At 41.5% G+C, this 25,007-nt stretch overlaps 2 protein-coding genes across 4 annotated transcripts in view; one reads left to right on the top strand and one right to left on the bottom strand.

Moving 5' to 3' along the window:
• FAM114A1 (family with sequence similarity 114 member A1) overlaps positions 1 to 11,650 on the bottom strand; it is a 36,209-nt gene extending 24,559 nt beyond the window's left edge. Inside the window, exons 1-3 of one of the 2 annotated variants that reach the window (XM_065062630.1) lie at positions 11,307 to 11,650; positions 8,469 to 8,818; positions 7,056 to 7,143 (exon numbers count right to left, since the gene is read on the bottom strand). In XM_065062630.1, the coding sequence (XP_064918702.1) occupies positions 7,056 to 7,143; positions 8,469 to 8,810 (430 nt within the window). In that variant the 5' untranslated portion in view covers positions 8,811 to 8,818; positions 11,307 to 11,650. Of the gene's footprint in view, positions 1 to 7,055; positions 7,144 to 8,468; positions 8,819 to 10,551; positions 10,707 to 11,306 lie in introns of those variants that run through there. The other variant, XM_005501262.3, reaches the window with a different exon arrangement.
• LOC102097081 (toll-like receptor 1) lies at positions 11,591 to 18,946 on the top strand. 2 transcript variants are annotated; one of them, XM_005501263.3, is made up of 3 exons: positions 11,591 to 11,994; positions 12,105 to 12,348; positions 16,674 to 18,946. In XM_005501263.3, exon 3 carries the CDS (start codon positions 16,749 to 16,751, stop codon positions 18,696 to 18,698), a length of 1,950 nt encoding a protein of 649 aa, XP_005501320.1. In that variant the 5' UTR covers positions 11,591 to 11,994; positions 12,105 to 12,348; positions 16,674 to 16,748; the 3' UTR covers positions 18,699 to 18,946. The 2 variants fall into 2 exon arrangements, with proteins under 2 accessions (XP_005501320.1, XP_021141725.2); XM_021286050.2 differs by lacking the exons at positions 11,591 to 11,994; positions 12,105 to 12,348 and adding an exon at positions 13,931 to 14,049.
• The last annotated feature ends 6,061 nt before the right edge of the window (positions 18,947 to 25,007 follow it).

Here is a 25,007-nt window from a genome sequence, read left to right as displayed (position 1 = left end):
CCAGTTCTCATGGTTTTGCAGACAAATTTATACTCGTGGTTACACGCACCAGAATGATAAGAAAACATTTCATGTCTGTTAAGAGTGGTTTTGCTGAACTAAGTTGTATGGCATGTATGTTTGACTATAATAACAAACCCAGATGGGACCAGATGACCACAACTGAAGTCAGTCAGCACTGTTAGATACACATACAGGCACTAACATGGCAGAAGGGCACGTTGCTTTGGAGATGAAAATTACCTGTTATTTCAAAAGGCACAGAAATAAAAGAGGTTGTGGGAGATGAGCCTACATTTTAGAGAATAAGATGCAATGGTTTTGTTACATTGGGTGCTGTAACACTACTGAGCTGATACTGTAAACTTAGAACACCTCCAACAGCTCCATTTACTCCTCTGTAACAGCAGGGACGGAAGAGCTATGCAACGGGTGTTGCTAACTGTGTGCTTTTTGAAGAAAAGCACTTTTTCCTGTGTTGTTGCTTTTGTTTGTCTTGCCTATCTTATTTCTTTTCTTCCTCTTGGCTGGCAATTTCAGCAGAACATTGTTCATCTTGGTAGGTGGAATCTTTCTCTTATAAAGGAAGGTTTTGCAAGGAGTGTCTAAAAACGTGGCCTGCGTCTGAGTTTGCCTGATCTGCCCCCGGCTGGATTACAGCGTTCGCAACCACCTTAGTCTGATACACCCCATTTGACTTTACGCTCTTCTGTCTTCCACCTTCCAGCTTGGCAGCCTTGGGTTCCCTCAGAGCCAAAAGAGGCCAACAGACACCTTTGGAGGGCAGCTCAGCATGTCTGAAATCTAAACCATTCTCTGTAGGAATAGTGCTCCCTTCTCAATCCAGGACTCCCTGCTTCAGGGGTTTTGGATGGGGAGGAAGAGGCTGGGATTCTGTCTCTGGCCACTGCATAGTCTTTGTAACCTGTGCTGCAACATAGGGGCATTTCCGAAGAAAAATCAATCAAATTTAGTCTAGTAAGATGAATGAAGTTTCATCTGGTTCAAGGTAAGGATGAAGACTGAGGCCTTAAATTAGCATCTGGCACTGACTGAGAAACTGAGGAGCCTGAAGACAGCTGGCAGGGGGAATCACTCCAATATATGAAGTACAGATATGTGGAAAAAACAGCTGTGCTCTTGTTTTCTACACTAAAAAAGTGGGAACCCATTGCACTCCCTTTGAGGCCACCCTATTGGGGCTCCACTTCAGTGCCTTACAAAAATTGTCTTCCCTGTAGTTAAAACAAAAGCACAGGCTAGATTCTGATAATACAGCATAATACATTCTGGATATGCTATCCAGTCAGTAAATCAGGAATCACTCCAATTAAGCTAATAGATGAGACAAGTTTCAAATCTCCTTATCGCAATGGTAAAAGGTTTTAATAATAGCAATAGGCATAAAGGCTGTTACAAGCGATCAGTGGTTCTCAACCTCTTCTAAATCATAAACCCATGTTAAAAGATATAAAGAAAGTGAAGAGGACTGCCATCCCCAAAAGCATGTCCACAGTTCCTCTCATCTGTTACTTGCATTTAGTATTCTTAAACAGGAAGAACTGTGAAAAAGGGGTTTGTTGCTACAGCAGCTGCAAGTGTTATTTACAAAACAGTTGAGTGACCACCATGTGATTTCAGGCCCCAAAACAGTTTTCCCTTAATCAGCTGAATTTACGCACTGAAAAATAAAGTATTCTGAAGAGATTAACTGTCGTTTTTATGACCACATACAGAACAGCCATAACCCCCAGCCTTTGTTGTTTTGTTTTTTATTTTGTTTTATATCATTCTTTATTTCACATCAGGGGAATAGTATCTATACAGAATGGAAAAGATATTCACATAATTTCAATACTTTAGTTTCACATTATCTGAAGCATTTGCGTTTCTGTTCCATGCAGACTTCAATTTAAGCTATGCAATGCTGACTATTACATATACCCATGCGTAATAATATCCAAACTCATGAGCACAGTGACGTCACAAGTGACATTTAATTCTGTCATACTGAGCTACAAGAAAAGGTTTTCAGCAGACCAGGGAGAACTGGATATTTCCATGTACCACTCTACCAGATGAAGAATATACACAAGCACAAAATAATCAAGATAGCAGAATATTAATCACAAGCAATGCATGAGAGAGATGCATGAAGCAGCCTTACAATATGAATTTCTGAGACTATGTACATTAAACAGCTGGTTCTATTTTTAATGATTTTTATTGTGTAAGCACACATGCATGCAGCATGACAGAGAGCAGACTTTGCTTGGAAATGCAGCTTGTTGAGCACCATAACTTAAGCACCTTATGAATGCCATAATTCAACCACACAAAACAATACAGCATATGAAATGCAAGGCTTGTAAGAGAAGGTAATAACTTTCTTTAGGCTAGAAGATAGATTAGTTGAACAAAAACCCAAACAGGCAAGCTTTCAAGCATACAAGCTGTTTTTAAAAACGGAAGTCACAAGCTTCAAGTACAGATTGAATGTATTTTGCCTCGCTTATGCCCTGGGGATAAAAGGTTTGTGGTGACTGCTAAGCGGACCTAATGGCTTCTTGGTGCTGGTGTGGGAGGTTCTTCTCTTTCCATATTCCATATTTGTCCCTTCTGCTTGCCCTGGCACTTACTTCAATGAATGGTTCCAGGAACTGAAGAGGCAGAAAATGGATTTTTCTTTCCTCTAGAGTTATTCTTACATCAGTTTAGCTTCCTGAACCAGATTACTGGGAGCTCAGAGGAGCATGAGTACTGGAACAGGAAGGGGGAAGAAACATACAAGGAAAAGAGAGTAGCAGGACCACACATTTCAGTGGCTGCTGGCCATTAGACTGGCTTAGCTGCAGTAGCAATCCACTATTTTAGAGCAGAGTTTTATCAACATCGGCACTAAAATACTGGATGGTGTCACTGCTGATTTACTAAAAAAAATACAATTTAAAAGAAAAGGAAATTGTGGCAATAAGTATAACAAGTGGTGTCTGCAAATCACAGTGAGCCTACTTCTCCCATCTCATCATCCCAGTAGCTGCTTCAGTGGATCTACTCCAGTGTGGTTCCACGATGGGGGAAACTAAACTTCCCGTACCTTTTGAAAACAAAACTCTTTACCTCATTAACGAGGCTGGTTCAATAACTTTCTTAGTGTGACATCTAGTGTCAGACACTAAGCATGCTTCAGGCAGTGACTGCTGCTAATCCGAAGGCATTAAAGAATCTGTTGTGCAGAGGAGTTTCACATCTGTCCTGTGGTGGGGACCCCAATCTAAATAATGTCAAAATCAGTTCAAAGACAACAGACATTTTCTTTATAATACAAAACCATCACCGAAACAACCACAGGCTACACGTGCAGAGTTAATTAAAGACAGATAAGATATAAATGATATGGAAACTATGCTAATCTGTTTTGGAGCTCTAAAGCAGGGTTTTAAGGATAATGAACCCAAGATCCCTGGAACAACCATTTCAGCTCAGTCTTAAAGTAATGTAAGAAGTGAATTTTTTATAGTAAGAATGATCCCCAGGGACATGGCAGAGTCCCCATCACAGGAGGTTTTCAAGATGTGACTGGATGAAGCGCTAGATAATCTCATCTAGGTGCCCTTTCCCACAAAAGCCTGGAATAGATGATCTTTCTATGTCACTTCCAGCCTAGACTGTTCTATGATACTACTATTTAAAAGCTGAATGTTAGGCCTTTAAGATGTTATCTAGTTCACTTCAGACCATTTCTGCTACTTCTACACAGTAAAATTTTGAAGAAAAATATAAGGAATAGTGAATATTTGTCATACTTAACCAGACATGCAGCTGTGTTGTACAAAGGTAACGACAGAGCAACAGAAAAATCACATATTGGAAGTGTTGCTGATAAGTCTAATCCAAGAAAGCAACTTTACTTATACCATTTGCTACACTGAAGGAATAAGCAAAATTAAAATGGACTGGGTCATGGCAAACCTATTTTCTGATGCAGAATAGCAGATGAAACATTGGTGGAACTGCTCAGATATTAAATGGAGTAATTTGAAGGGAAATAATAAATATTTAATAAAAAGAAGAAAGCTTATAGAAATTCCCGATAGTTTTAACTTATTTCTCTTCCTGTCTCTCACTAGGAATTATCATACTGAAGCAGATAACATGGTATATGCAGTCCCACATTCAGGCTACGACAGTAATAAGACAGTAAATGCACAAGATCAAGCATGAATTTCTGTAACGAACAACTAGGACATAAGCCCTCTACATCAGGAATATAAACAATTAACCTGCTGCACTGACTTCCTGGGACAAATCTAAGATTATCTGCATGGTCTTCCAAGGTGCTTTGGGTTCAATGAACATTGAAGAATGTCCATTTGATTTCTGCTTAATTCGAAGTCTATTTTATTTGATCAATTCACAGGAAAAAGTCAGATCCAAAATTATTAGACAGTAATATGGGAACTTGACCCTATCCTGATCCCAGGGTCAGGAAATCTAAGTTGAAAATTCCAGGAAACGGGAAGAGAAAATAGGGGAAGTGCAGCTTTGCATGCATCTGGTTTCAGGCTCTTTCTCAACTGCTCTTGGTCATTGCCAGAAACTAGATAGTAGATGGGTTTTCATGTGTGTGATATAGTGCAGCCATTCTCATGTAAAATTAAAATTATTTTTACATTTTCTTTTTCCTTTTCTGCAAGGGGATGCTCCTTTGCCTAGGCAAGTTGACCTGTTCTAACTGTGCTCATTTTAAAATAATAATAATTCTAAATATATATATACATGGTGATGACATGACTATTCAAAATAGACAACATCACACAAACTTATGAAGTCAGGCTGCCTAGACAACAAACTTGTTCGCATATTTACACTCTGTGAAGGTAGTTCAGATGCTGATAGAGACAGATGGTATGTTAAGAAGCCATTATAAATTAAGTACGAATTTTTAATGTATACGAATCAAGATGTCATATGGCCCATATAAAAATGAGATCACATCATTAAAAAGCCCATGGAAATCCACAGAGATACAACGCTGGCAGCAGGTTTTATAGACAAAACCAACAAACAGCTGTGTGGCTTGTTTACTTATTAGTCAATAAGAAGGGCTACAATTTCTTTGTCTCCCAAACTTTTTCCAACAGCATTCATCATTTTCAGGCAAGCTTATGTCAAGAAAATACCTATGACCATACAGCCCCATACTTTGTGACATCAAACTGATTGCTCAGTGAGGCCAAGGCTTCTAAGCAACAGGAGACTGTGAGATTGCCACTGCAAGCCTTCAAGAACAGTAACTGGTAACAAATAATCTTATTACTCACAAAAAACATTAGAGTGGCCATTTGATAGAACACTATTTATTGCAAAAGTTAATCAGAATATAAATATGGCTCTCTCACAGGCAAAAACTAAATGACCTGAAAGAGTCCTGCTCTGAAAAACCTCCTGCTGTGACTATAAAAACGAACCAAAGAATTCATCAGCATTACAATTCCCACTGATCAAGAGTGAAATTACTTTTATGCACATAAATTTTCGTCTTTTTTTTTTTTAATGCTAAGTCAAATTCTTTTCAGAGTGCTGTTGTTACAATGGTCTGAGAATATAAGAGAGGCAAGGCTCGTGAGTCCGTGTAAGCAGCACCATTTATCAGACCTACTAATAGTTTTGGGGAAAAAATTGGCATAATTTTTGACACAGAAGCCATTCTTCAAGGCTGAAAGAGAAGCGCTAAACTTAAATAGAAGTTGAGAACACTTATGCAGTCCCACAGCTAGTTAAGCTGCTCTTGTCCCCACTGGCATGTTCTGTGTGTTCCCATCATTTCCCATTCAGTAACATTTGGGTGATCCAAATGGTCAGCCAGATTAGGGAATTTACAAAGTGATCTAGTTGAAGATCCAGCTCTTACTTAATTTGTACTTTTCAAAATCAGTCCCATAAACCAGCTCCACACTTCACTACATGAAGGCTACTGTTAGCTTAAGAGAAGGAAGAAATAGATTGCTGGGGCAGGGCAGGCCTGCTCCTTTCTGCGTAACCTTCACTTACATCAGTTTAAAGACATCTTAGAAACCCTTTCTGAGTTTAATTAGATACATTAATTGGTTGGACTGTCTGAAAGAAAGGGCAGTTATGAAATCTGGAGTGTGAGTGTTACTGAAAAAAAAAGAGAATAGTGGAAGTTCTCTCCTCTGAGAAACAGACAGAAATAATTTATTGCCCATGGAACAGAGGAAGATAAGGAGGAAAGTTATTTAGCCTTAAATGGAATCATAAATCCAATATGTCTGTTGAATCTGTTATTTTTAGTAACTAGCAATTAATTTTAATTCCTAGGTTCATATTTTGAAGGTGTTTTGTGGATTCTTTATGAGAACTCATTAGTTAACAGCTTAGTATCTGTTTTGTGAAAAAAAGACTTCCCACTGGCAACCAGGCATTTGCATGCTTTGCTTTTTGTCTGTGAGTTTTCAATGTGTAATGATTAAGTTTTACCTCAAGTCTTCACAAGGACACTTTGTACTGGCATAGTATTGGAAATGAGAGTATAGGGAGAGGGATTAAAGGGTCCATGTTTCAATATGTTGTTCTACTCTCTGAAGTCTGGCATGATAGCTCAACAGTGTCACTGGGTGTCGATGAAAGATGGACTAATTTACGAGAAATGAATTCATATTGTATAGATATAAGTCATGGTGTATAAACCACAAACATGCATATGTACAAACCTGGGCTGGAGTGCTTTGGCTACAAAACCCATAAGGCTTTGGCTGATATTAATTGTGTCAGAGTACGTATTCTTTCTGTGAAGAAGCCACAATGAGGTAATTCACTAACTTTACAAACAAGCCTAGTACCTTGTCCACCTGAAAAAATATTTATGTGCTTTGACAGTTTAGGATGATCCTTCTTCCTATGAAAAACAAAAGTGCTTGCCAAGCATAGCAGGACAAAATTGTCTAGGAATCTTTAAGATACAACATTGATTTGTCTAATGACACATTGAAATTATTATTTATTTCCAAGTACTTTACTGATTGAACACTTACCCACTGTGGCAGAAGCTGATGACAGGAGAGACTTTCCCCAGGTACCCCAAGCTCCCCATCTACTTCCTTTAGATGAGGAATCTGTGGCCTGTAAGAATAAAAATATTACTACACTGTCTAATATTCATGTTATCCAAAGGCAGGAGGAAACACAAAAACCTGTCGGGCAACTAAGTCCGGTGCATAATAAATGATGACAGATTGGGCTTCTGTGGAAAAGAAAATAAAATGGGAAGATAGTTCAGATCACCTGTTCCTAAAAGCACCTAAAACTCTGAGACATCTTTGTAGATGCCCCAATATTTCCTCAGGCACACGATCCTATAAAGCCATACAAGTTTATCAGGGCTCTTATTAGGGAGAGGCAGGAACCCATCTCACCCTGAGTTCTACCAGGACCTAGAGCTAGAGCTAGAGGCTTCTCTGCTTGAGTCTCCTCAGAGGTATAACCCAGTATTTGTGCAACAGGGATCTCCAAACAACCAAGGTCAATAAAAGCACAGCCAGAGGAGGTGCTTCCCACTCTTTACATTAATCATAGAATTATTTTGGTTGGAAGAGGCCCTTAAGATCATTGAGTCCAACCATAACCTAACTCTGGCACTAACCCATGTCCATAAGAACCTCATCTCTGCATCTGTTAAACTCCTTAAGCAATTATCAATATTCCATACTTAAATCATATTAAGAAACTGCTGCCTTGAGAAGGTCATCCCTAGACAATCAGCTCAAAACCAAACTCTGAAGTATCCCAAGACGGCTCTGCATTGCGCAGCGTACAGATCCCGTCACCTCTTTGAGGTAGGTTCCCCTCACTGGTGGGGGACCAAAACAATGTGTTCTAACCTTTCTCAGTTTATGGATGCCTGAAAATTTTTCAGTGGAGATGAGAACATCTTCAGCTATGTAATGTGTACTGGATTTGGATGCAATGTGCATTGTAAAAAAGCCTTGGTTTTCTTAGTTTTCTTTTATTGACTTCTTGCAACTACTCACAGGGGTCCCAGATGTCTGTGGGTCACGAATCAAACACTAATGGCCTAGAACAAATCTTTTCACTGAGCTTTGTGAAACACACACTGTTTACTTGAAAATTATCCAAGTACAAGACTCAGTGCTGCATATGAAGCTTTGATCCTGTTCTCGTCTAAGTTCATTCTGTGGACCAAATGAAGCAGATTTGTACAGAAAGCAGGCTAGAAAGACCAAACTAATGTCATACTGGCAAAGAGAAATCGAACTGTTCCTAGCTCCCACAGGCTTGGTGTTGCAATTCAACTTTTTTATTCCCATCCAGGTTCTCTGTATATAACTCCCTAGGTTTTTGTGAAAAACAGTATGTACATTGTACAAAATTCTGTCCTTACAAAGCAGGGAGGGGAGGGCTTTTATGGAAAAGAAAGTATTACTTACTGAACTGCTTTGTTCATGCAGTGTTTCTTCAGAATCAGGTTCTGCATCAAGGCTTACGGTCTCATTGCACTCAGTGGGCATGTCTTCAGCCGAGCCTCCATTAGAAGGCAGACTTTCAATTACTTTTTCAGTCACAGGGTTTTTGTTAATAAGTATGTCTCCTTCCTGTCCATCACTGGCACTCTGAGTGCTCTGGCCATGCTCTTCATGTGTAGACTCATGCAAGATCTCAGCTTCCACGAGGTGTGATGCCGACTCGCGAGGCAATACCTCATCGCTGGGCATCTGCATTCCTTCAGGTTTTTCTTCAGATGGGATGCCATCACATATGTCTTCAGACATTTTCAATTCTGAATATAGAAAATAAATCAAGGCTTTTAGCTCCATAAACATTTGAATAACTATAAAATACACAGCATTTACCATAAGCTGTTGCTGAAAAACAACACAGCCTTGATGTAAGGCCTCCTGAAGCACAGAGTCCTCTGGCACATGCATCATGTTGGCACTGATAACTCCATGATACTCTCTTTACCTTGCATGACAGCACTCAAGTACAAAGAGCAGCATTACTGTTTTCCAAAATATCATTTGGTGAGGGAGAAAGGATGTTCCTTTTCTGTAGAAATCAAATATAAGAGCTTCTGCATGGTTAATTCCAATGTTTCCTATTAGATGTGTATGAGACCACTGGAGAACAGGATAATCGGAGCTGCAACAGCCAAGCAGCTCTTGCTCTCCTCATCCTTTCCGCATACACAGGTTCCTGTAGCCTGCTGACTGATGGAGAGGAGGATGACAAACACAGTGTGACTAAAATTGTGGTCATATGTATGTGTTGGAGAAGGGCATAATTTGAGAACGTGACAGGCCATGGTCCCTGCAGCCATTTCATAGACAGGAAGCATTCATTGCTCGCACCATTTCTGCACCACTTGTCTCAAAGGTTTACTGTCTGGGAAGTGCAACACTTCTCACCTGCTCCTAAAATTCCAGCTGCATGATTAAATTTTGATTTTGAAGCCAAGGTAAGCTTGTATGAGGTACAGTTATTTATTTTTTTTAAAGTTATGAATCAGTTTTCTCTTATTTACTCCTTATCTTCCAATGTAACTTTCTTTGTCTAAGTATTTTCTGCTACTGTGCAGTCAGCAGGCTGAGGATCCCAGAAGGGAAAGAAATGGCCATTGAGCAAGCTCTGCAGCTGACTAACGAGCAGCAATGGCAGAGTCCAAAAGGACTGTGGTACAGTGATTACTACCACTGACTTGTTAGCAATAACAGTATGCCTGGCACTCAGAAGACAACCGCTGACAAAGAGTTGTCATTGCAAGCTCTTGACTACATGCTGAGTTGCATGGTGTAAAATAAACTCATAGAGTCCTCTCTGTAGATGTTGTCTTTTCATTGACTCCCATGTTAATGAAATATGCTTCAAAGCTTTGTACCTGTTAGGAAGGACTGAGGTTCTAAGAGAGACTGAAGAACAAGAAAAAAAAAAGGGGCAAAAAGCAAAATATAAATGGCATTTAGGAGAAATCTGCCTGAGAAGCATGTATTTAAATCAGTATATTTTTTTAAAGTCCTTAGAATCATGTACATCTGTGGCTTTAGCAGTCTATTTACCTAACTTGGATGTAGATCATCTGTATGAACAGTTCCAAAAACAGCATTTGGGATCAGTGAACAATAAACATAAATAAACAAATAAGCACTGGGTACCACTTATATTACTTTAGTTTACATTGTAACTTAATTATCTTTAGAAAACATGCATGTACAAGTCAGAATCTTTGCATTTGCCACAAGTATTTGCAGTTTTCCATTATGAATATAGCAAACACTATAAAATGAGTTAGTGTAGGTAAATATTGCCATTGTTTTAACACTACTCACTGTGTGATGGACAGCATTATCTAAAGAAAATTTTTGTATTTATAAACCAAATTCCACCATCAGATACAAGGGCTGTCTACCAAAACCTGTAAAATCTGTACACAAATGCATCGTAACTTTGCACAGGGATAAGATCTGAATAGGAAAATGCCCAACACTAGTACAATTTCTAAAGGATCACACGTACATGTGCACATGAATTTTTGTGTGACTGGGTCATCTTTGGGGATCACTCTGGCCACGGTCCTTTCAGTTGTCTGCTATACCTTCCTTACAGGAGCAAAGCATGTAACAGCAAATTACCACACGTGTCAGAACCTACGAGCCGTGCTTCACCCATGGGTGAGGCGTCACTCAGGCTGTCACCCGTGAGACTGTATTGATCTAAATGAACTGTCATGACTCCCTACAGACAGCTCATGAGGGAGATGCCAAGGCGAGCCCCAGAGCGGGCTGCAGCGAGCTCCCCGCCCGACCCCACCAGCCGGTGCTCAGGCGGGACCGGCCGCCCTCGGGGGCCGGCGGCGGCAGCACTTCCCGCCGCGGCTCGGTGGCACCTGCCGACCCGCCGCCGGAGTTTAAGGCCGCCGACGGGCGCCTTCAGACGGGGACCATCGCCTCCGCCAGGATAACTTTTTTCCGCCCGGCCGCACCGCGCTCCCCCGCCGCTCCGCGGGACGCCCCGGGCAAGGCCAGCGGAGGCGACGCCCCCGTCGGGCGACCCGCGCTGCCGCCGGCAGCTCCCGCCGCCCCGCCGGCACCTGCCCCGCGCCCAGGGCACAGCCCGGGCGTCGCTCCCTCGAAGCCGCAGCGGCCACACCTTCCCCTTCCCCCTTTTTTTTTTTTTTTCTTTTCGAAATCGCCTCTGGGGTAGAGTTTTAATGAGGAGCCCGCAGCCAGTTTCGAAAGCGGCAAAAAAGGAGAAATCGTTGTGCCCCTTACCGCTCAGCTGTCCCCGGGCCGCCGCGCCCCCGGCTCCTGCTCCTTCCCCGCCCCGCCACGTCGGCAGCAGCGGGAGGAGGAGGCAGAGCGGGCCGGGCAGCCGCGGGCCGGCCGGGCCGCAGGGGGGAGGGAGAGAGGCCGGCTCTAGTTCCGCCGCTCTCCTTCCGTGTCTCTGAGGCGGCTGCCTGTTGCGGAGGGGCACCTCCACGCCGCTGCCCCCGGGCTCCAGGCTGCGGACCGGGCCGGCAGCGCTGACCCGCCGCGGGGAGCCCCCCCGCCGCCAGTGCCGCCCCTCATGGCCGCAGCTAGGCGGAAGGCGCGGTGGGAGCCGCGGCGGCCGGAGCGGCCCCAGCGTCCTCGCTGGGGAGGGAGAAGGGGTGCGTTTGCAACGCTAATGCGATAACGATCATACTGAGGCGTTTAAAGTATCAATGAGACAAGTCACTGAACTGGCGTCAGTTGTTTTTTTGCAGAAAGTTTAATCCTTCCTCAAAGCGGGCTGCCGCGAGCCACATACTGAAGTGCAGGGTTGCAGAATTAAACAACTGAGATTTAGTTTTTCAGATGTCACTGCGCACCGTTGTTACATCTGTGTTTACAGGAAAGGCTGCTAAAATAAACCGGGAGGTGTGTACGCACATTTCCAGTAAGTTGGTGTTGGCGCTGGGCGCCCGCAGCCACGCCAGAGGTACGTGGTTGAACAAACAAGGGGATTGCAGGCTCTTGCCCAACAACCTGCGGTTCTTGTCTCTGTCTAATTCCTCATACCCTTTCCCCTTTTTGCCGCTTCATTTTAAGGTGAAGCATGCCCTGTTACTGTGATAAAAGGCCATCCCATTGTTCAACATCACATCGTATCCATCACTACTCTTCCTTTGCGGAAGAAATAAACACTGTTGGCACAGGAAGCAAAATAATACATGTTGTGAATCAGAGGAGAGCTGCTAGAGGGGGTCGCAAAAGCAAGCCCCGGTTCTCAGGAGCATCATCCTACGTGACTGAAACGCTTATCAGGCAAAACTCTCTGAAGTTTCCCAGTAAGGTACGTGGTGGCAGAACAAATGTTTGTATCGCTAAGTAGAAAGTTTATTTTGAAGGTGTTCCAATGAGATTGAAGTATCAGGGCATGCTGGTAGTTCTAGCATATTTTAGGTTAATTTATTAATGTTTAGATGTATTTATTGAAAATGAAATCGTGGCCCTAAGGATTTCCCCGTTTTTCAGTGGAGCTTGTGTAAGAACAAGGGTAGCGTCTTAGCAGGAATCACAGTAAATGAAGCTCGATAGCTGGAGATTATTTTTCCCCATGATGAATGGTTATTTTGACTGTAAAGTGGATCTTACACTGTCAGTTTTGCTGTTTCTGTACAAGGCCATGCACGTTTTAGAACTACAAAACAGTATTAATTGCTATTGTAACATAAAGTTATTACTTCAGGATGGGATTGAAATAGCTCTTGAATAAGAGCCTCTATAGCAGCTACTACATGTTAACCAAACATATGTCTGTTTCTGTATTTGTTAGAGTAGCACGTAGGTTATATTCAAGTAGTTAAACTGTTAACATTCCAAAACAGGAATGGTTTGGTAGAAGCAAGATCTTACCTTAGGATTTTATCTCATCCTAAGGATGGATAGCAAAATCATTCTAGCTAAGGGCAGACAACTGTGAGGTGTGTATGTAAAACATTATAAGGTGTCATTTGGAAACCAGATGTGAATATTCTTGTCTGTATTCACAGAAATGGAGAAATAATCGTAGAATCGTAGAGTACCACCATAAGGCTCATCGGCATAACAGCAGAGAAGAATTGTCCATATTCTGTCACTTACTGTCCTGTCTTTCCCCTCTTTTTCTGGATGATTTCTTTTCACTTGAAGCTGAGTAATGAAAGATAACGTTCGGAAGGTTATTTTCTTTGTTTCCTGAATCATTGAAATGTTAACTCTTGAATGTGTTATGCTATGCTAACCCATAAAGGTAGGTTGCAGTGCAGCAGTTCTGTATTTAGATCTCAGCTCAAATGGAATTTCTGACCAACATTAAACAGACATAAAGAGAGACTGGGGTATGTCTTTGCCAGGAAAATAACACCAGTGTTCGGGCATTCAGTTCTGAAGTTGCTGCTCTGTTTTAAATAAATAAATTTTAAAAAGACCCCACCCACTGCTTTTGTGTTCACTATTTAACCCAATCACAACACTGCTGGAACAGGAGAAATGAATTTTCCATTGCCATTAAATGGAAATTAAAATAAGATAAACAGTGCTTTTGTAAACCAGCCTTGATAAGAACTTGACAACTAAATTGGTGTAGCTAAATTGAAAAAGAATTCACAATAATGGATATAGACTTAGATCATTATTCAGTTCAGAGAGGAAGATGTTTGAATTCCAGTGTAAAACTTGCTCAAAAGAAGTATCTATTTTCATATTGATTTGATGAAGACAGAAAGTTGTCAAAAAGATTCATTTTTTTCCCCCTGCTTAATGTATTGCAACACATGAAAACACATAGTTCAATAATAACTAAATAATGGGGAAATTACAGTAATGTATGGGGAAAATACATCTGGAGGAGAGCAAATGCCATTTTATATGCTGTCGGTAGATGGCACAAACATTTATATAAAATGTTTGGGCGTTCCTAAGTATTATTACACAGTAGGATAGAGTTACAGGAAGTTTCTTTTTCTCTTTTCCTCAGTACATTTTCTGCTTTTTCGGAGAGCAGGGATTTCTGGTGAGAAACTCTTCATTTTATTGATTTTATGTGGCTGCTAGTTAGCAGAAACTTTTATATTCTGCGTCTTATTTGAAAATGAGCCATGTTTTCCATAGAGGGTTATTAGCAAGTGTATGATGTGCAACTTCTATATTCTGCATCTTGTTTGAAAATGAGCCGTGTTTTCCATAGAGGGTTATTAGCAAATGTATGATGTATGGGTAGGAATTGTATGGGTAAGAACTGAGATTAAAGTTGCTTATGTTCAGTAAATTTATCCAAAGAAGCTGGCCAAATAGCAGTCTCTTGGTATTAGCACTGTACCCATAGTTAAGGGGGTCACAGTGATTTAATGGAAATAATTTTTCTACAGTTCAGGAACGTGTCTAACTTGATGATATTTCATCCATGTGAAAGACATTTTTAACATTTGATTTTTGTATTATACTGATAACTTGTGAAGTGCATGCCTTAATACTGAACCATCATAGCTCAATGCATTCTGTACATTTCTTATATGAAAGTTTGGTCAGTTTATAGTGGAAAAACTCTTAAAACCTGAATTTTGATCTCTTCTCTTGCTCTTTAAACACCAGGGCAATTTCTTGCTATGATCTTGGTTTGCTTACCTTACTGGTTTTCTTCTCTGCTTATATCTTGATAATGCTCTTTTTGTCAGATTTGAAGACTTGAGGATACTTTGGAATTAAGAGGGATGTGACTATAAAGGATAATTTTTCCAGTATTAGCCCCCAAACCATGGGTCATGTGTTATAACAGTTCTTAATTTTATTGCTTTGTAGCATATTCTAAAGAGAGTTTGAAAGTACTTGTAAATAATTTGACTGAATGCCAGGATATAGGAATGAGAAAGAAAATTAAGCACATGTGAAAGTATCATATCCTTCTTTCACCTGGTCCCTGGAGGTTGCTGAAATAATAATTCGAAGGTAGCTTTTTTTTTTCCTCCAGATTTCTCTTGAAGCTACGTATTTTGTTTGACTTTACACACATTAGTAGTGTTGCCCAAACAATTGGAAGAACAGGATAGAGGATGCTGATTATCTTTTGTTCTCTGCATATGCCCGAATGTCTTTTGAGGGTTTTGATAGTAAAACTGCATATAATTTTTCCAAATGAAAATCTGGAAGAAGTCTGGAAAAGTTTTGCCATATTGCCTTACTATTTCTAGATTATTTCCAAGCCTAGTTTCATGCATTCTTTACAAAAGAAGACCTCAGTGGACTCATTTTTTGTTATAATGTTGAGATTTCTTAATATAGATTGTGTTAGATCAAAGACAATGTACATTTTAGACCCAGTAATTCTAATGTAATTGTGGAATGGTTAATGGTACAGAGGATGTAATCCTCAAGGTTGTAGCTTTAGTCCAACAATGACAACTATTACTATCACATTGTAGAGTCACTAGAAACATAAACTCACAATTCAGCCATTTCAATATCAAGGAAAACTAAAAGCCAGTGCAGTCATGAATAAGCACTATGGAAAGCTTCAGACAACAACTACAATTTAAAAGTAATGGGAGGAAAAGGGGAAGAATTAACAAAAGTATTTCAGAAATCTGGTAAACAACTTTAAATCAATCATTTTTACAGATGGAAAAATGTTAGCTAAGTTCTTACCAGTTCCTCTTTCAGAAACGCAGTCTAATGGCTTTATGGCAATATCTAAAAGGAGATTTAAGTCAGCATTCACAATGGCTGACTTAAACAAAGGGAGGCTGTCTACCCTAAACTCCTATATTCAGAAAGGAAAACTGTCCTTCATTATGGGAAATCAAAGCAAAGCCATGGTTGTGACATTTCTCTGAGTTGTGTTTAAATAAGCCTCTCACATCAGAGATGTTTGAGGTCAGTGTCCTTACATCTAGGATAGATTTTCTGTACAGAGGTTTTACAACTGGTATTTTTTTGTGTAACATGCAGATCTTTTCAGTGTGTGTTTGGTGTCCTCTGTGTACATCTGACAAATCAGACATGGGGACACCTCACTTTCAGAGTCTAAATTCAGGAGATGCTCAAGCCCAGACAAGAAGTGAACTCTTCTGTGGGCTTCCCCATTGCATAAATATAGAACATTCTACCCCTTGCCCCGGTTTCCCCAGTTAAAATAAGAACTAGTGACCAATCCCAGCTGCCTAAAGATGTTCAGATTTTGATTCACTCTCTTGAACCTTCGCCCTATGTTTCAGTCCACGTTTTACAGTCACAAATCCATTTAAAAAAATTCTCTGAGTCTAGTTCATATCCTTCAGGAGGGAGTCTGAGGAGAAAATGACCATGCTGACCTCTGATCAAAGTCTGTTATGCAGCATGGGAAGCCTTCATAATATGTTGAATCACAGCAGTAATTCTGTAAGTAAGCAGCAAATTTTAGTCACATTTTTTCTAAGAAACAGACTCATTATAAATAAAATACAGCATATTTACCAAATAGAAATTTCAGTCGTGTTCTCTTAACAAAAAAATGCTTCTGGATGATAACAGGTGTCTTCATATTTTTTTCAGTCAAAAGGAGAGTTGAGAAATCAGAACCTTAAAAATCAGTCTCTGTGATGGATCTTGAATGGCCACTTGATACAATGTGTTTTTTGTTTTCATTTGTTTGTTTTGCTACAGGATTAGAACAAAGATGGACGGATAAGAAAAGTATTAATCATCTCCAAGGAACTAGAAACCAGTGTGACAGAAAATATGAGATCTTTCAGAAACATTTTTCTTTATGAGTGCCTGTTTGCATTAACTTTTTGGAAGCATTGCAGCCTGTCTGTGGAAAATGAACTCTTTATATCTGCTTCTAATGATTTTCCAGAAGATGGTTCTGACAAAAAAACCAAGAGCCTGCCACTCCTGTATACAAACAGTCATCAGTCCAAAGCTAATTTTGACTGGGTTGTGATACAAAATACTACAGAAAGCCTGTCATTGTCAGAAATCACAAATGACAATGTAAAAAAATTAGTAGCTTTATTATCTAACTTCAGACGAGGCTCCGGGTTACAAAATCTGACACTGACAAATGTGTCCGTGGACTGGGATGCTCTTACTGAAATTCTTCAGACTGTATGGCATTCATCCATTGAATACTTCAATATTAACAGTGTAACACAATTGTCAAACATCAAAACGTATGACTTTGACTATTCAGGTACCTCTATGAAAGCACTGACTGTGAAGAAAGTTTTTATCACAGATCTGTACTTCTCACAGGATGACCTATACAAAATATTTGCAGACATGAATATTGCAGCCTTGACAATAGCTGAATCAGAGATGATACATATGCTGTGTCCTTCATCTGACAGTCCCTTTAGATACTTGAATTTTTTCAAGAATGATTTAACAGATTATGTTTTTCAAAAATGTGACAAATTAATTCAACTGGAGACACTAATTTTACAGAGGAATAAATTTGAGAGCCTTGCCAAGGTAAGCTTCATGACCAGCCATATGAAATCACTGAAATACCTGGACATGAGCAGCAACTTGCTGAGTCACGATGGAGCTGATGCGCGATGCCAATGGGCTGAGTCTCTGTCAGAGCTGGACCTGTCCTCAAATCAGTTGACAGATGTCGTGTTTGAGTGCTTGCCCGTCAACATCAAAACCCTCAACCTCCAAAACAATCAGATCGCCAGCGTCCCCAGGGGGGTGACCGAGCTGAAATCCTTGGCAGAGCTGAACCTGGCATTGAACAGGCTGGCTGACCTGCCGGGGTGCAGCGGCTTTAGTTCTCTGGAGTTCCTGAACACAGAGATGAATTTGATCCTCACCCCATCTGCCGACTTCTTCCAGAGCTGCCCCAGGGTGCGGGAGCTACAAGCCGGGCACAACCCGTTCAAGTGTTCCTGTGAACTGCAGGACTTTTTGCGTCTGGAGAGGCGGTCTGGGGGGAAGCTGGCTGGCTGGCCGGCAGCGTACCTGTGCGAGTACCCGTCAGCCTTGCGGGGAACGCAGCTGAAGGATTTCCACCTGAGCGAACTGGCTTGTAACACGGCGCTCCTGCTGGTGACGGCTCTGCTGCTGACGCTGGTGCTGGTGGCTGTCGTGGCCTTTCTGTGCATCTACCTGGACGTGCCGTGGTACGTGCGGATGACGTGGCAGTGGACGCAGACGAAGCGCAGAGCTTGGCACAGCCGCCCCGAAGGGCAGGAGACCGTTCTGCAGTTCCACGCGTTCGTTTCCTACAGCGAGCGCGATGCGTTGTGGGTGAAGAACGAGCTGATCCCGAACCTGGAGAAGGGGGAGGACTGTGTACAACTGTGCCAGCACGAGAGAAACTTTATCCCTGGCAAGAGCATTGTGGAGAACATCATCACCTGCATTGAGAAGAGCTACAAGTCGATCTTTGTGTTGTCTCCCAACTTTGTGCAGAGCGAGTGGTGTCACTATGAGCTGTACTTTGCCCACCACAAATTATTCAGTGAGAATTCCAACAGCTTAATCCTCATTTTGCTGGAGCCGATCCCTCCGTACATTATCCCCGCCAGGTATCACAAGCTGAAGGCTCTCATGGCAAAGCGAACGTATCTGGAGTGGCCAAAGGAGAGGAGCAAGCGTGCCCTTTTCTGGGCAAACCTGAGGGCAGCTATTAACATTAACCTGCCAGTAGCTGATGGAGAGAGATCTGGGGAAACAGACTGAGAATCTTTCTAATGAGATTTCTTTTGGTTTTTCTTGGTGAAGCAATAAATATATTTTGATTTCCATTGTTTGTGAATGTATTTAACATTTTGCTATAGAACCTTGTTTCTACATTGTTATCTATGATACTGTCCAACTGTAGGCAAAATTCAACTTACCTTACTGGAAGTCTCTTGAGATTGATGCAGAGATGGCAAATCACAAATGAATTTGTATGTGGATTTTGAAATACAGCTTGAAATACTGTAGTGAATTTTTCTCAGCCAAATGAAATCTGGAGCAGTTGGCATAGTCATGTGGAAGAGTGCTTGAGTTGCTGCAGAGTTTGCATTAATCACAAGGCTTAGGCAACTTGTTCACAGGACCCCTTTTACTAAAGCTAGTTTGCAAGAAAGGAAATTTTTCATCCTGAGAAGATGTCTAGAAATCCAGAGCTTGAGATGGTTCCTGGGTGATGTTTTCTCAGCTTCAGTGAAGCTTAAAAGGGTAGGACCCAGATACAGGACTCTGTGAACATCCAGCACAGGTAGAAAAAAATGGCCATGCCACAAAAGAGGACTGAGTGAGAAAGAAAGTTTTGTGTGTGTGTGGTTTTGTTTTGTTTTGTTTTTTTCCTTAAAAAAAAAAAAAAAGGAAATATGAGCTACTTCACCTTTTGGGGCTCATAGTTTGGGGCTAATAGTTTGGGACTGCTGTGAGGGAGCAGCGGTGAATTGACAATCAGAACTCTAATTTCCACCCTCTGATAGAGTCCTGGTAACATTTTGATTCTGAGAGATACTCTGACCAAAGGGACTGAGAGGGTATCTGCAGTGACAGAACTACCCTCACCAATGGGATGAAGTTCAATAAGGCCAAATGCCGGGTGCTGCACTTTGGTCACAACAACCCCCTGCAGCGCTACAGGCTGGGCGCAGAGTGCCTGGAGAGCAGTCAGACAGAAAGGGACCTGGGGGTACTAATTGACAGGAAGCTCAACATGAGCCAACAGTGTGCCCAGGTGGCCAAGAAGGCCAACGGTATCCTGTCCTGTATCAAAAACAGCGTGGTCAGCAGGACAAGGGAAGTGATCCTTCCCCTGTACTCTGCATTGGTGAGGCCACACCTGGAGTATTGTGTTCAGTTCTGGGCCTCTCAGTTCAGGAAAGACATTGAAGTGCTGGAGCGGGTCCAGAGAAGAGCAACACGACTGGTGAAGGGACTTGAACATAAGACCTATGAGGAGAGGCTGAGGGAGCTGGGGTTGTTTAGTCTAGAGAAGAGGAGGCTTAGAGGTGACCTCATCACTCTCTATAACTACCTGAAGGGAAGTTATAGCCAGGTGGGGATTGGTCTCTTCTCCCAGGCAGTTAGCAATAGGACAAGGGGGCATGGGCTTAAACTCTACCAGGGGAAATTTAGGCTGGATATTAGAAAGAAATTCTTTACAGAGAGAGTGATCAGGCATTGGAATGGCCTGCCCAGGGAGGTAGTGGACTCGCCGTCCCTAGAGGTTTTCAAACTGAGATTGGACATGGCACTTAGTGCCATGATCTAGTAAACGGACTAGAGTTGGACCAAGGGTTGGACTCGATGATCTCTGAGGTCTCTTCCAACCCAGTCGATTCTGTGATTCTGTGATTCTGTGATCATTTGCTATACCTTGAGAAACTCTGGACTTCTCTACCTCATGCTTTTTTTTTTTTTTTAGCTTTCTACTTTTTTTCCCCCATTCTCATCCATATATCTTATTTTATGCTTATTTTTAAAAGAATCTGTCCTTTTTAGCAAAAAAAAAAGTATCTTTTGCAGCACAGCTATGAGTTCTGACCAGAAAACAAATAACCAGTCAGCAGCTGAAAAATTTTAGCAGCTCTTGGGACATCAGGTAAGAACCTCTATTCACAGAGTCAGAAAGACAAGCTACGTTTACAGTATTTGCTCTCCTTTATAGAAATACAGCAGCCTCCTCTACCTGTGCTTATGCTGGTTTGGCTTCAAGAAACATGGCTGGGCTTTGGCACGTATTCACAACAGCCAAAGATGATGACAGCAAACTTCCTCTTTACCCCCAGAAGGGGAGGTGTTTGCCATCTGGAATACCTGACTTAGATGACAAGCAAGCGGCAATTTTTCCTTTTAGAAATATGTTTCAATGTGAAGATAAGAGAAGAAGAGATGTTAGGATGAAATGCTCATTTAGTATGTAATGTTTGCACTTTATTTCATTCTTGTCTGCCATTATTATTAACAGAAGATTTTAATTTTGATTTTTTTGTCCTAAGACCTAAACAGACTGAGGTCTCTTGGCTTGAAGTCTTGAACTGTGAGTGACCGTGCATGATTTGTAGGGGAAAGGTCAAATTTAACACCTTAGCTCTCTCATTTCACTTAGCCTCAAAGTTAGTGTAACACACCTGTTACCAAATTGCAGGCATTTAATTCAGGACTGTGGAAACAAATGTTTTCTGTGATTCCTCCTTCCCCTCCATCTAATGCTTCAGTGTATCACTCACTTAAGCCTTAGAAACTGAAGATGAACAGACTCAACTTGGTTTGCCTGTCTCTTTCATGCAGCCAGGGACAACTGGATTGTTGCATGGTGCCTTGGTTGAAAATCTTTGAAAGCCTTAGGGTTTTAGGTCAGTAGCCCTTGAAATTTTTGTAATACAGTAACATCCCCTGTTGTCTGGGAAGCTTTAAGAACTCATATGGCTTCTCTGTTGGCTGGAGGACAGAGAAACCCTCTGATAGTCAGAGAGTGCAGCAGGAATCCTTCCTGTTGCTCAGGTGGGAGCACATACCTATTGCCAGAGATCAATTCTTTCAGGAGCAGAAGGTTTTAGCAGTGGTTTGCTTGCAGCTTCACAAAGCACTTGGAATATGTGTGTCCTCTGGCAGTGTAGCTGATGCGATCATAAGCAGAAATATATAATTACAGGTTTCTGATATACGTCCAAAATACTTGAGTGAATAATATTAGAAAGGGAGGTTTGTAATGAGCATGAGGAGCCATTAAAACTTGTACTTTGGAACCAGAAGCCCACATACTAGATAACTGGGTAGTGAGGTGGACTGTGAACTGACTGTAGGAAAGAAGCCGGAGAGTTGTGGTCAATGGGGCCGAGTCTAGTTGGAGGCCTGTATCTAGTGGAGTGCCTCAAGGGTTGGTACTGGGACCAGTACTATTCAATATATTCATCAATGAGTTGGATGAGGGAATAGAGTGTGCTGTCAGCAACTTGATACCAAGCTGGGAGGAGTGGCTGACACGCCAGAAGGCTGTGCTGCCATCCAGTGAGACCTGGACAGGCTGGAGAGTTGGGCAGGGAAAAATTTAGTGAAATATAACAAGGGCAAGTGTAGAGTCTTGCATCTGGGCAGGAAAAACCCCAGGTTCCAGTATAAGTTGGCGAATGACCTATTAGAGAGCAGTGTAGGGGAAAGGGACCTGGGGGTCCTGGTGGACAGCAGGATGACCATGAGCCAGCACTGTGCCCTTGTGGCCAGGAAGGCCAATGGTATCCTGGGGTGTATTAGAAGGGGGGTGGTTAGTAGGTCAAGAGAGGTTCTCCTTCACCTCTACTCTGCCCTGGTGAGACCACACCTGGAGTATTGTGTCCAGTTCTGGGCTTTCAGCTCAAGAAGGACAAGGAACTGCTGGAGAGAGCCCAGCACAGGGCAATGAAGATGATGAAGGGAGTGGAGCATCTCTCTTTTGAGGAAAGGCTGAGGGAGCTGTGTCTCTTTAGCTTGGAGGAGACTGAGGGATGACCCCATTAATGTTTATAAATATATAAAGGGTGAGTATTATGAGGATGGAGCCAGGCTTTTCTTGGTGACAACCACTGATAAGACAAGGGGTAATGGGTTCAAACTGGAACACAAGAGATTCTACTTAAATTTGAGAAGAAACTTCTTCTCAGTGAGGGTAACAGAGCACTGGAACATGCTGCCCAGGGAGGTTGTGGAGTCTCCTCTGGAGACATTCAAAACCTGCCTGGACACATTCCTGTGTAGCCTCATCTAGGTGTTCCTGCTCAGGCAGGAATGATTGGACTAGATGATCTTTTGAGGTTCCTTCCAATCCTTTACATTCTCTGATTCTGTGGTACTATTAGATTTTTGTCCATGATATGTGCCAGATAATTGACAAAACAGATATATGTACAATTAATTACTACAACTAGGTTCTCTGATTCCACAGGAATGAGTTTCTCAAGTGATACATATCAGAGTATTTCAAACAATTATTTTAGCCTCTGCCATATTCTGAACACTTTCTGTAGTAATAGTTTTAGTCCACAAAGAAATTTTTCCTGTATGTGGGGCTATGTGTAGTCTCACAGCTCATGTCATCTGCTCTATCTGGACATTTTGAAAAGTAGCTGCCCTTTTCTGCACACCCCGGTGATGTGAGTCTGGTTCTGCTCTGAAATCTCTAACTGCTAATGCACTCCAGTTATCAGAAAAAGGGAGTGTGTAAATATACTCTGATATCAGATACTGTATCAGAGCGGGTTCCTGAAATTTGACTAGTCATCTTGGTGACTACCAGGAATGCTATTTTTACATACATAATAATATCAACAAACAAGATTGGTAACATGGAGGTTAAACACCTTCCAAAACCTAGAAAAAGTGCAAAATGAAGTGAAATTGTAAATGTTTTTGAGTAGTGTGTGGTATAAAGGAAGCTGAACTGCAAGAGACTGGAAGTCCTGACACAATGTGAGTTGCCCTGTTGAGACCTCAGCTATTCTTTAGCTTTAGAAATGTTACAAAGCATCACCACTGAAGTTCAACTGCAGAGGGTTAGAGCAGGGAAAGGTGCTCAAGGGAAAGAATGGGACTCTGTGGGAGGTGAGGCATTCTGTTGAGGGCAAGGTTCAACACCTCTCTGAAACCCATGCTTTTACTCAGGGCTTCAGTTTGGCTGTTTTTTCTTTCAGAAACATTTACCGAGATTGACTATAATGCTCATTTGTAGTCACTGTTTGGTCAAGAGGGAGCAGCATTGATAAACCAATAAATGAGAAAGTTCTGTATTCTGCAAGGTGGCTCTGTATTACCAGTTTGGTTTCCACAGCTTTGGTCCTTGTGTCTATTTATGCCCAAGCAAAACAAGCTTGGGCATAAATGCAACACAATCTCTGTTCACTTTGACTTGCAGTGGCATTTAGCCACTGTTTCACCCACTTGATGCTCAGGATTAAGTTGTGACAATGAGAGTTGCAGCTGAAGATAAGGTCCTCAATATGACCAAACACTGGCTTTGCAACCTTTAATAGTTGTATTAACCTTTCATGGGTGCTTGGGTGAGTCCATCTGCTCTGGCTATGCTTCAACTTGGTGTTTCACGCATGTAAGTTCCTTTCTGCAGTTCCAGTTGGAGAGATTCTTCACACCATTGGGCCTGGTGCTAGTCCTGAGCAACTTCTGATACCCAACCAAGGGTAGCTGCGGTTCCCCTCTGGGTAAGTAATCACAACATACAGGCAGAAGTGTGAAATGTACCTTGAGGAAAGGCTGCTTCTGCAGATAGGTTCTCACTGATAGAATCAGCTGCAAAAAACCTCAGCACTATAAACTTCAGAAATGGAACAAGGTGTGTGCCTGAGTGCACACATGCTATGGAAAACATGGTGTTTTGCTGGTACATTTCAGGATGCATGAACAGAAATATACTGCTTTTTAGTTTTTCCATGTCGTCCAAAATGATTTAATCAGTAAACTGAAACCTGCCTCAAACGAACCTTTGCTGAATTGGTTAGTAAAAATAACATTATGCAATGTTCCTAATGATTTATCAGAGGTATTCAAGAGTATTAGTTTTATTTTAACTAGTTACAAATTTGTCTTTATGGCAAACTGTTTATTTGAATATATTTTAAAGTCTCATAAAGAAGTGTGGTAAGGAAATTCAGCATACTACAACTAAAGGCATAGATATAATATCTTTGCTTTTTACAGCTGTATGTGCACTGGAGTAAATTCTAATGAAAGCTAATGGTGTGTTTAATTTTGTCCATGCAGCAAAGCTTTTTCATGGATCATATTGGAAGTAAAACTGCCACTAGTTTGCATAATTTTGATATTATTGTTCTGTCAACAAGTGCCTTAGTCTATTCATTTTCACAGATTAACGCCCAGCAACAGAAACTTCTCCTTTAACTTGACAAGACAGTGTCAGCTGACAAGCAGACTCTTGCTGCTTATTGAGAAACATTTGTGATCTGTGGTCTTGTCTTGGGTCACAGATGTCTCAGAGTTTTCTGTAATGTATCACCCATATTTGCTACACAAGGGAAAGTAGAATGGTTTGAGTTC

This window comes from Columba livia, chromosome 4 (assembly GCF_036013475.1).
Source record: "Columba livia isolate bColLiv1 breed racing homer chromosome 4, bColLiv1.pat.W.v2, whole genome shotgun sequence".
NCBI lineage: Eukaryota > Metazoa > Chordata > Aves > Columbiformes > Columbidae > Columba > Columba livia.
The sequence above is the reverse complement of the archived record's forward strand: the minus strand, read 5'-3'. Positions and strand labels throughout refer to the sequence as shown.

Coding starts and splice junctions, on each gene's coding strand:
- LOC102097081 (XM_005501263.3), top strand. CDS start 16,749: ATGAGATCTTTCAGAAACATTTTTCTTTATGAGTGCCTGTTTGCATTA.